This window comes from Azolla caroliniana, unplaced genomic scaffold (assembly GCF_043228905.1).
Source record: "Azolla caroliniana isolate FFs.n. ecotype wild unplaced genomic scaffold, voAzoCaro1.0.p SCAF_3, whole genome shotgun sequence".
Classification (NCBI taxonomy): Eukaryota; Viridiplantae; Streptophyta; class Polypodiopsida; order Salviniales; family Salviniaceae; genus Azolla; species Azolla caroliniana.
The window spans coordinates 10,697,097-10,707,916 of record NW_028230438.1 but is presented as its reverse complement, the minus strand read 5'-3'; the positions used below and the strand labels follow the sequence as shown (position 1 = coordinate 10,707,916).

General features: G+C 45.3%; 1 protein-coding gene across 1 annotated transcript; it reads right to left on the bottom strand.

Annotated features, from left to right (window-relative positions):
• Window positions 1–2,893: 2,893 nt before the first annotated feature.
• On the bottom strand, window positions 2,894–4,536 carry LOC147866232 (uncharacterized). Its single transcript, XM_087316725.1, has 4 exons — window positions 4,281–4,536; window positions 3,948–4,168; window positions 3,651–3,809; window positions 2,894–3,364 (listed from the first exon to the last, which is right to left on the bottom strand). Exons 1-4 carry the CDS (start codon window positions 4,534–4,536, stop codon window positions 2,894–2,896), a joined length of 1,107 nt encoding a protein of 368 aa, XP_087172851.1.
• Between the last annotated feature and the right edge of the window lie 6,284 nt (window positions 4,537–10,820).

The window sequence follows — 10,820 nt, the reverse complement described above, 5'->3', positions numbered from 1 at the left end:
TTCCCCTCTATTTTTAGCATGTCGCTGTCGACCAATTCTATCCACTTCCGCTTGCTCGTTTGGTTAGATAGCTCCACATAATGACTTTTGGATCATTATTTGATCTCTATGCTCTTGCGCCATTCTTTCCGACACTTCTTGTAGTCTTTTAGCTAACCATTCTACCAATTCATATGATGTTCCGAACTGCAGAATGGCAGCTAGCTTATGTGCTGCTGCCGGGGTGTCGGAAAAACCGAGTGCCTCTTGCACCGTTGTCGTTGATGCCTGCCCTTTTTGAACTCGTGACGTGTCATCTGGATTGACATGAGGTATTTGTGTGCTTTGGGAGGCTTGATCGTTAGTTCTCTTTTTCTTCTACGCAGGTTGTTCTTGCTCTGGTCTAGGAGTATCTTTGGGACCGTTGTTTCACCCTTCGTTGCTTCGGCGGTTGCTGGTCAATGTCGACTCGTCTCGATTCCTGCTGCTGTGACGGTTGCTCGTGTTCTGTCCCTCATTGTTGCATCCTCTGTGGTTGAGACTCCGGCGGTTGACTCGGCAATTGCTGGGTAGGTTTGGGTTGTGGTATCGACTGTTGAGACTGCATCAACTGTTGTTGTTCCGATTCTTGTTGGTGCCTTGTCTCCGGTTGGTCAAATTCGGTCTAAGTGGTATCGTCCTGCGTTGATTCTTCTTCCCTCCACTCTTCCCGTTGGACTTGTCGTCGAGTTCGGGATGACTGTACCTGAGGCGGCCGACACACCTCTGATCGGTTTTCCGGCTCTGAAGTCAAAAATAATATCGATAACCAACGAGCAAAAATCGGCTTCATTGGTTTTCCTTTCTGAACTCCGTTCAATTGCTCTCTTAGAGCATCTGCCGACAGTAGCCCCTAATCGAAAGCTTCACCTTCATAAGCTGTGATAATAAATCCGGCCCTCTTTTTGGGCATACAGTAGAGTCTGGGACTAACAAACCATACTTCCAATAAAAATTTTGCAAATTCGTGAAAAAACACGTCCCTACCTCCTTGTGTCTGATACGCTTTGGCAGAGGGCGAATATTCACCGAAATAGGACTGCAAAACATCCTCTGTGACCTTGTTGACAACGTCGAACCCGCCTCTGTTACCTATTCGTGATCGTCGAGACATCGATTTCTACCAACAGAGCTTCAGCGTTCGGGTGTGGCTCTGTTTCTACGACTTTCAAAAATCCATGTAACTTATTGCGAATGAGCCAGCGGCGCAAGTTGTCAGATATGACAATCGGCATGTTGTCATCGTTCATTAACAAATCGTTACTCAGTGATGGTTGTGAGAAATATTGTGGGCTATGGTGACAAAAATCAGAAAACCTGTGAGTTCAAATGCGTTTCTGCTTCTGTGGTGAAATAGTCATTACAGAAATAGGTTTTAAGAGATTAATTTTTTTGCATGATGCCTAGGGAATAAAAGTACTATTAATGTTGTAATGCCTAGGCATAGTTTTACTTATAGCCTTTTGAAATTACTCCAAGAATCTCTTCGTGAGAGTTAGTTATGATTTGGCAAGAAAATATTCTATAGTTAGTTTTTATTTTATTTATTTTATTTTATTTTATTTTATTTTTTACTTTCCTTCAGATTCATCCTTGAATGGATTTTTTGGCATGTGTCCACGATATGGTTTAAGCCGGAAACCATTGACCCATTTCGGTAAAATCTCACCTAATAGGGTTCCTAGTTGATACGTACCATTTTTAATGTTCACGATCTATACCGAAGTTTTCCTGGCATCGCCCCCATCTTGGTCTCGAAAACCAGTACTGGTTTCCCGATTCCGAATTGAGATTCGGTTTTCCATCGGTGTCGATTTACAAATGCGTTGGTTTGCCTTTGCTTGTGCTCTAAAGCTGTCATAGCTTGTAGTCGGTCTTCTTCTAATAGCAATAAAGATTCTTTCCGAATTTGCTCCGATTCTAGTTCATTTAATTTTTCGGTTGCTTGTATTCGGAGTGTCCAGATCTAGAATTCAATTGGCATCACTCCCTCCAATCCAAAAGCCATTTGGAAAGGTGTTGATTTAATAGATGTTTTGTACGATGTGTGATATGCCCATAAAGCACTAGGCAACTTTTGATCTTAGTCCGTACGATTCTCATTTACTATCTTTTTGAGTATCGTCTGGAGCGTTTTGTTTGTCGACTCCGCCAATCCATTCGCTTGTGGATAGTAAGGAGTTCTTTTCTTATGAACCACTGCATAGTAGGTAGACAATTCACGAAGAAGTTTGTTAATGAAATGCGTACCTTGATCGCTCACTAATTCTATTGGGCAGCCGAATCGACACCATATACTTTCGTACAAAATTTTTATTGTTGAAGTTGTCGTATTATCCCTAAGAGCTTTAGTTTCTACCCACTTCGTACAGTAGTCAGTAGCCACTATAATATATCTATTGCCTGTTCTTACTACTACGGGTTTGAAAGGGTCTACAAAATCCAACCCCCATTTCTGGAAAGGTTCAAGAGGTAACACCGGTTGAAACGGCATTCGGTCCCTTTCTATCGGTTGTCCCATACGTTGGCATAAATCACATTTCCGACAATATTCGACCGCATCCTTCATTAGTGTTGGCCACCATAACCCACTGTTCCATAATTTTCTTGTTGTGGTTTCCCCAGCATAGTGTCCTCCTGCAATTCCACAGTGCGATTCCCGAAGAATGACCGATTTTTCGAATTGTCGTACTGTTCTTCTCCAAATACCATCTACTCCTTTATGTTATATAGTGTCGTTGAAAAGACAAAAATTACGACTCCGTACCGCCAACCTTTTCCTTTCGTTTGCCGATAGATGTTCGGGTGGTAACCCTGTTGTAAGAAAGATTGTCATTTCTGAGATCCAACCATCCTCACTTTCTTCATTTACACCCTATGCATTTACTACTTCCACTCGAAAAAGCTGACCATCCGGAAAATCATCCTTGACACCCGTGGCTTCTTCTCCTAACTCCAGTCGACTGAGATAATCAGCCACTGCATGTTGTACTCTTGGCCGATGTAAAATGTCGAATTCGAATTCCTGGAGTAGAAGAGTCCATCTTGCTAACTTGCCTGTTAACTCTTGTTTCGAGACCAAATAAAGAAGAGCCAAATGATCAACATGAAATGTAAACTTTTTCCCCAAAAGATAGTGTCGAAGCTTATTGACACTATAGATCATTCCAAAAACTGGCTTGTACCAATTCGGTTCGGTTAACTGCATTAAAGCACTTCCGATTGTGATGTCTGATGCGTCGACAAGAACATGGAATGGCTTATTCCAATCAGGTGGTTGAACAGCTGGAACTTTGGACAACATTTTCTTAAGACAATCATATGCATCATGTTCCACACTTGTCCACTGAAAAGGAACTTTGTGTATTGTTGTATGTAAGGGAATGGCGATATCCGCAAGATATCTTATCATTCAGTTGTGCCATCTTATCTGCCCCAAAAACCGACTGAGAGCTTTAGCATTCATGGGTGCCGGTGCTTCCAGTATGGCCTAATAATGTGCCACTAGTGACCCCGAATGCACATTTAGCCGGATTTAAACTAAGCCGTCCTCGGCATTTCTCCAAACATAGTCGTAAATGCTTAAAATGTTCGGTTTTCCGACTATAAACAGCAAAATCATCCAAAAATACTTGCATAAAGGCAGGAATGTAATTCCCAAATATTTCTTGTATCACTCTTTGAAATGTCGCCGGAGCGGTCTTCAAGCCAAACATCATTACTACTACTACAAACACTCCCCATTCTGTAACAAAAGTTGTCTTTTCTTGATCTTCCGGATTCATCCGAACCTAATTATAACCACTAAAACCATTTAGGAAACTATATACTTCATGGCCAACTACTGCATCCAATATACCATCCGTAAATGGTAATGGAAACGCATCCGTAACAGTAGCCGCATTTAGTTTCTGGTAGTCAACACATACCCGAATTTTGCCATTCTTTTTCGGAACTACGACGATTGGACTTAACCATGTTGATTTTTTCACCAGACGAATAAACCCTACTTTCAAAAGTTTATCTATTTCTTCTTTAACTTTAATAGCATAATTAGGATTTAATCGGTACCTACATTGTTGAACTAGCTTTGCATCCTTATGCAGGTTGATTTGATGTTGACAAAAAGCTGGATCTAGTCCCTTCATATCTATCTTCAAAAGACCAGGCAAAGACATCCTTATATTGCTTTAATAATGTTGTTAACCTTTATTTGTCCGCTTCTATCATATTCATAGCAATGAGTATTGTTTTCAACTCACTGTCCCCATCTTCTTCTGCCAAATTTATTTCCACCAATGCTGAAGCTTGAACTCGTTTGGACACTTTCATCTCTTTATCGGTAGCTTCTTGCTGGAGTCGTATTTCCTTCATTGCTTGCTCATCTATTGGCAATTCCATCTGGGAATCCACATATGGCGTCAAAGCTTGTAAAATATCTAATTCGAACAAAGGAATAATTTTCGGATTATCATCAAAAAACTGATTTTCTTCGACCTCATCTAATCCTTCCATCATATTGACGGACTCATCATACACAGGCAAACATTGTTTGCTTGTCGCAACCTTGTTTTGTGTCGAAACCCGGATTTTTGTTTTGCCTTTTCTGAATGTTAGTTGATTCTAATTCCAATTCTGCTTGATGTTAGCAATCTTTAACCACGGTCGCCCTAATAACAAAGGATATGCACCCGGAGCTTCCAAAGGAAGAATTACTGCTGATATCAGAAAACTATGACCCCCCAATACCACCTCTAATTGGCGGAGTAAACTAATTGGCCGTACCGTAGTGGTATCCGCCATTCTGAGCCAAAATGGGCAAGCTTCCCATTTAGTAATTCCCAACCTATCACAGGTGGTTTTATTAATGACATTCACTCCTGAGCCCCCATCGATAATCGTATTTTCGATTTCCTGACCCTGAATTATTACCTTAATTGATGGATTTTGCTCATCCATGATTGAAGGGCCGGTGCTCGGCTGACTATAGTTTACCGATACTTGTTCTGACCCCTTTTCGGTAATCAATGTCGCCACTTTTTCGGTAAATCTAGGGACCAACTTAAGTAATCTGGTCAGTGGTAATGACACTTGGCAATTTGCCAAGAGCTTCCAAGCTTCCTCTTGTTCTGGTACAACAATCACTCCTAGTAATTTAGTAGTTTGGTTAATTTCATTGTCTTGGAGCATCCGATTTACATTATTTCTGTTTGCTTCCTCTACCCATTCCTTGGTTGCTTTTCGGACTGCTTCCTGAATCTCCCACTCGGATTGTTTACTTTTGCTTCTAGTGGTTACTTGTTGTATTTCCGGTATAACCATATTAACCGCCGGTCCTTTCCCTTTAGCAAAGCACTGATTAGCATAATGACTAGTTTGACGGCAAATATAGCAAGTAGGAACAAACGTTCCACTTCCCTCGCCTTGCTCAAACTAACTAGTCCCATCATTTAGCATAAACTGTTGACCATCATTCGGCGATTGTTGAAACTATCGTGAGGCTTTCGACTTGTAGAATTTTTTATTTTTATACCGGTTCTGCTTAAACTGTCCTCCATTTTGCTGTTGCTGATGCATATTCGGTGGTACCGAGAATTCTTGATTTTCTTCAAAATTATTTTGTTGAAAATCTTGATTGTGCTAAAAGTTACTTTGTTGGAAAGACTGATTATTTTGTTGAAAAGTTGGATTCAGCTGGAATTTATTTTGATGAAAGGTTTGATTTTTTTGAAAATTATTTTGTTGAGCTTGTGGAAAACTATTTTATTAGTATCCATTATTGAACGAATTCTGGTTATTGTGGTACCCATTTTCCGGAAAATTTTGTCTTACCGGAGCCGTCATCTTATTAAGCAAGTTATACTGACATTGCTCGACCGAATGAAGTTTAGAATGACATATTGTGCAATGTGTTCGCAAACTACACTCAATCGTCGAATGACCGGTATTTAAACAAGTAATACATTGAACTGCTTGTCGAAATTATAACTCCTCCATTGTTGGCAATGTACGATTTAGTGTTGACATATCCATACTCCATACATTTATCGGTTGTCGGCCCATAGTCATTGCCTTATCAATCACTTGCTTGATATTCTGATTCCGGAAATCGAACACCTTCAGTGTTGTTCGTAATGGTTCCCGAATTGCTTCAAGGAATACATCCTTCAATTCATCGTCCGAAATAGGCCTAGAAATTTGCAATTAGCAAATTCTGAAAAACGAATCACGAATTGAGACATTGTTTCCTACTGCTCCTGATACAACGCATAAAATTGCGCTATCAAATCTTTTTGAGGTATTTGACGATGAAATAACTACATAAATTTGTTGTTCAATTGTTCGAATGTTTTGAACCCACAGAGACCATTTTGCGCAAACCAATTAGTGGAATAACCCTCCAATGACAAAATGAACTCATCAATCTTGGACTTATCTTCGGCTACCGCCGACAGTCTCTAAGCTCCATGGTTAATCTCCCATGTTGTTAGAAAATCCCTCACATGCGCTTCTACATCAGCTCCCTTGCGGAACTTCGAGTACGGATAAGGCATATTGTCCTCACTCCAGATATCGTAAAATGATACCTCTTCCGGCTGATTTTCGTCGGAAGACTGGTATCAGTTAAATCAGGAAGTACCAACCACCTTCTACTTGTTTCCGGCTGTAATCCCTCAGCCGATTCTATCTCTAGTGTCTTCGTGATAGAACGCGTACGAGGGCGTTTACAACCGATTGGTGTATTCAGACCAGACGACAACCATTTGTCTTGTTCTCTGCTATGTGCAGATGTAACCGGGCGTGCCAAAATTATACTTGACTTCTAATCAAGGGATTGTGGGTTCATGTCCCACCGGGCATGCTAAAATTATACTGTGTTGTTCGGTTGACAATTGCTATTTTGCTGACAAAGTATAAGACGAACGTTCGTACCGAACGTTCTATCAAGAAGTTGCGTTGTGGTTAAACGAATAGACACGAATGATCTAACTTCCGAAATATCTAAACCCGATTCACGATGTTCTTGCTTTCAAGCATAGTATCAATTTTCTCCTAAAGGACGTGTGCCTTATTTCCTTCATTAAAGTTGTTGTACAGGCTCATGTCGATGAAGCACCGGATGTATGCCGTCGTCGGAACACTCCAAACTGTTGTTTAGTCGACAATTGCTATTTTGCCGACATAGTATAAGACGAACGTTGTCGCGTTGGTACGCGCGTGCGTGGAGAACAAGGTGGGACCATTGGGGTCTTGGATCGAGGAATAGGTGAGAAGAGGGCGAGAGAGAGAGAGAGAGAGAGAGAGAGAGAGAGAGAGAGAGAGAGAGAGAGAGAGAGAGCGAGAGAGCGGGAGACGCTCACACACGTATAGACAAAGAAGCGCACGGGGATGCGACCCAATAACACAGGAGACACGAGTTGAGAACGCTAGCATATGTATATAATTATGTGTATGTATTTGTATGTATGCAGACAACTCGAACGGTTACAACCGCCTTCATTAAAGTTGTTGTACAGGCTCATGTCGATGAAGCACCGGATGTATGCCGTCGTCGGAACACTCCAAACTGTTGTTTAGTCGACAATTGCTATTTTGCCGACATAGTATAAGACGAACGTTGTTGCGTTGGTACGCGCGTGTGTGGAGAACAAGGTGGGACCATTGGGGTCTTGGATCGAGGAATAGGTGAGAAGAGGGCGAGAGAGAGAGAGAGAGAGAGAGAGAGAGAGAGAGAGAGAGAGAGAGAGAGAGAGAGAGCGAGAGAGCGGGAGACGCTCACACACGTATAGACAAAGAAGCGCACGGGGACGCGACCCAATAACACAGGAGACACGAGTTGAGAACGCTAGCATATGTATATAATTATGTGTATGTATTTGTATGTATGCAGACAACTCGAACGGTTACAGCCGATCAGGTCGGCGAGATGGATGTCGGCGCCTGATCACCCACGCACACAGGAGAGCAAGATAGAGATTCTGCCAAAAGCACACGGGCATTCCACGGAGCAGGATCAACCTCCTAAGAACCTGCGCAAAAGAAAGCTATGGAGAACGATAGAGAAGAAGAGCTCGGTCCCAGTCCGACAACACTTCGTCCCCTCTAGCGCGCGATACCTTCTCTCCCCTGTCTCCCTCTCTTTTATAGCTCAAGGAGGGAGGTTGTTTCACCCGGTTACATCACATTAATTCTCTGTCCTTTCGGACAGAGATACTCCTCGATTTCCCCTATAGAATATTGCTACCTAGGATTTGACCTTTGTGCCTACCTATCCACTATACAACAAGGGGCGTGCCCACGTGTAAGGGCCGGTTCACACACACTATACACGGTTTGCGCCTGGGGACGGTTTTCTTCACGACATCTGCCCCCACCTAACCGCGCATCCACCGGTATGCGTCAAAATTGGGTTCCTACAGGAGAAAACTGATCCTTGCTTTTATCCCTCGTTTATCGGTTCATCCTCCGCCTCGGGCTGCTCATCATTGTTGTCCATGCCCCCTAGCTCCGGCTCACTGTCGTGTCATTCCCCGCTACCGGTATCGCCATTCTCGTACCGTCGAGCTCCGCGAGATGGTACGTCCCATTGCCGTTGGTGCCTGTTACTACGTAAGGCCCGAACCACCTCCTTGCAAATTTCTGCATGGCCCTATGCTGATTGTCGAGGCTGCTGTCGTAGACTAGCACCCAGTCGCCTTCCTCGATCTTCCTTGGCCGGAGCCGGTGTGTTCGATCAAACCGGGCTTTGTTCCTTATCCTTGCTACCTGAAGTTTCTCCGCGGCACGCTCTACGTCCTCCGGCCTTCGCTCGAGCTGTCGAATCCGCGCCGCCAATAGTTCCTCCCGGCTCATCTCATCCCTCCAGTCCACCGTGGCCCACGAGGAGATCGTTCGCTCTGTTGGCATGATCGGCTTTTGTCCGAACATAAGCTCGGCCGGCATGAACCCGGTTACCGAACTGTGCGTAGTCCGGTCCACCCACAAGGCATAAGGTAGCAGCCGTGGCCAGTTCCCGACCTGGCCTCCGCATGCCCGTACTAGCGCTTTGACAATTCGCCCGTGTCCGCGCTCCACCTTCCCGTTCGCCTCCGGATTGTACGCTGTGGTGAGCGTAAGTTTGACTCCTAGCCGGTCGAACAGCTCTTCGGCCTCTTCTGCGTCCAACTCACCACGGTCAGCCACGATCTTCCCTACGCACCCGTATCAGCATACCACATCCTCAATCAAAAACCAGCATACGGCTGCAGTCGTCTTGTTCTGCAGGGCTCGGCCTTCAACCTGGTTTGTTAGATCCTCCCGAGCTAGCACTAGATACCGCATCTGTCCTACCCCCATTGGCATCGTCACCAAATCCACCATCCATTTGAAGTGGACAGTCGGAGGGTAGGTCGGGTGGAGCTCATCCCGGTGTCGGATCATGGAGTGTACCTGGCAGCTTTCGCAAGTCGTCATGAACCGATGCACGTCCCGGTATAGTCTCGGCCACCAGTACTTCCCTTTTAGCTTTTCGAACGTGGCCCACGTTCCACGGTGTCCAGCCCAAGGACAATCGTGGTACGCTGCCAGCAAATCCTTCTGTTCCTCCTTCTTCGCCACCACTCGGAGCGGGATGTCGTTCCTCTTCTTCGGGTGCTTCCATATGTACCCGTCCCGGAGAAAGAATCGGTAGGCTTTCTTCCGAATCCGGTTGGCCTCGTCCGTTGTCCATGCCACGTCCGGTGTCATTGTTTTCAGGAACCCGCCGATCTGCAGCCACTCCCCGTCGTACTTGCTCTCGTCAAAATCATTAAGCGTTGGAGTGCATTCCCTGCCGGTTGTTACGTGAGCCGCCTTGAAGAAGTCCACGTCGACTTCCTCGTCCTCCGAAACCATGTCGCCCTTGTTTTCGAACCTCGCCCTTGAAAGCATGTCAGCCATGGCATTGTCTTTCCCGGAAATGTGTCGTATTTCCGGATTCAGGGACTTGATGTACGCTATCCACCTGAGCATTGCCAGGTCCGGCGTCACGCATCTGGAAACCATGCCAAGAATTGGCAGGCAGTCCGTCTCGATAATTACCTCTGCCCCGATCAGGTAGTCTTTATCGGCCTTTACCGCCGAAACGATACCCCAAAGCTCGCGTTTAACCTGGGCGTATCCTCGCTGTCACTCACTGAGGACCTTCGCGCCGAACCGGATCGGGAAACGCATACCGTCCTCGTCCTCTTGGTTGACGACCCATCCGATCCCGGTCGGACTCGTGTCTATCGTTACGTAAATCGGAGTGTCCTTTCCGTAGACAGCCTTTTGAAGCGCCGGAGCTGCGGCAAGTGCTTCCTTCATCTTTCGGACAGACTCCGTATGCTCGTCTCTCCACTCGAAATTTCGCCCCTTTTTCAGCAACCCGTATAACGGCTCCGCGACGTGGTCGTAATGTGGGATCCATATGTGGTAGAATGTGCATGCTCCCAAGAACCTCCGAACCTCCGTGACTGAGCTACAGTCGTGCTTCATCACAGAGATGGTTTCTACCTTAGCCGGAGACGGTTTCCGGCCGTACGACCCGCATAGGTGTCCGACGACCATGATCTCTGATTGCCCGAAGGCCGATTTTCCCCCGAAGAAGGTGAGCCTCGCGCCCTCCAACCTCTGCAACACCTTCTCGCATTCATCGATGTGCGTCGCCACGAATTTCCGGCACCCGTCCGGTCCGATCGTCTCGTCCATTTCCTCCACCGCGCATCCCTTGATCAGGACGTCGTCCAGAAACGGCATGGTGATGTCCGGGATACAATCCCTCAGCACCTTGTTCATTGCGTTCA

Bases quoted from the DNA above. Each gene is read 5' to 3' on its own strand.
- LOC147866232 (XM_087316725.1), bottom strand. From the start codon at position 4,536: ATGATGGAAGGATTAGATGAGGTCGAAGAAAATCAGTTTTTTGATGAT. The intron at 4,169-4,280 runs GTGAGTTGAAAA...TTTTGAAGATAG, and splicing joins GGCAGAAGAAGATGGGGACA to ATATGAAGGGACTAGATCCA. The intron at 3,810-3,947 runs GTATGTGTTGAC...GGTTATAATTAG, and splicing joins AAAAGAATGGCAAAATTCGG to GTTCGGATGAATCCGGAAGA.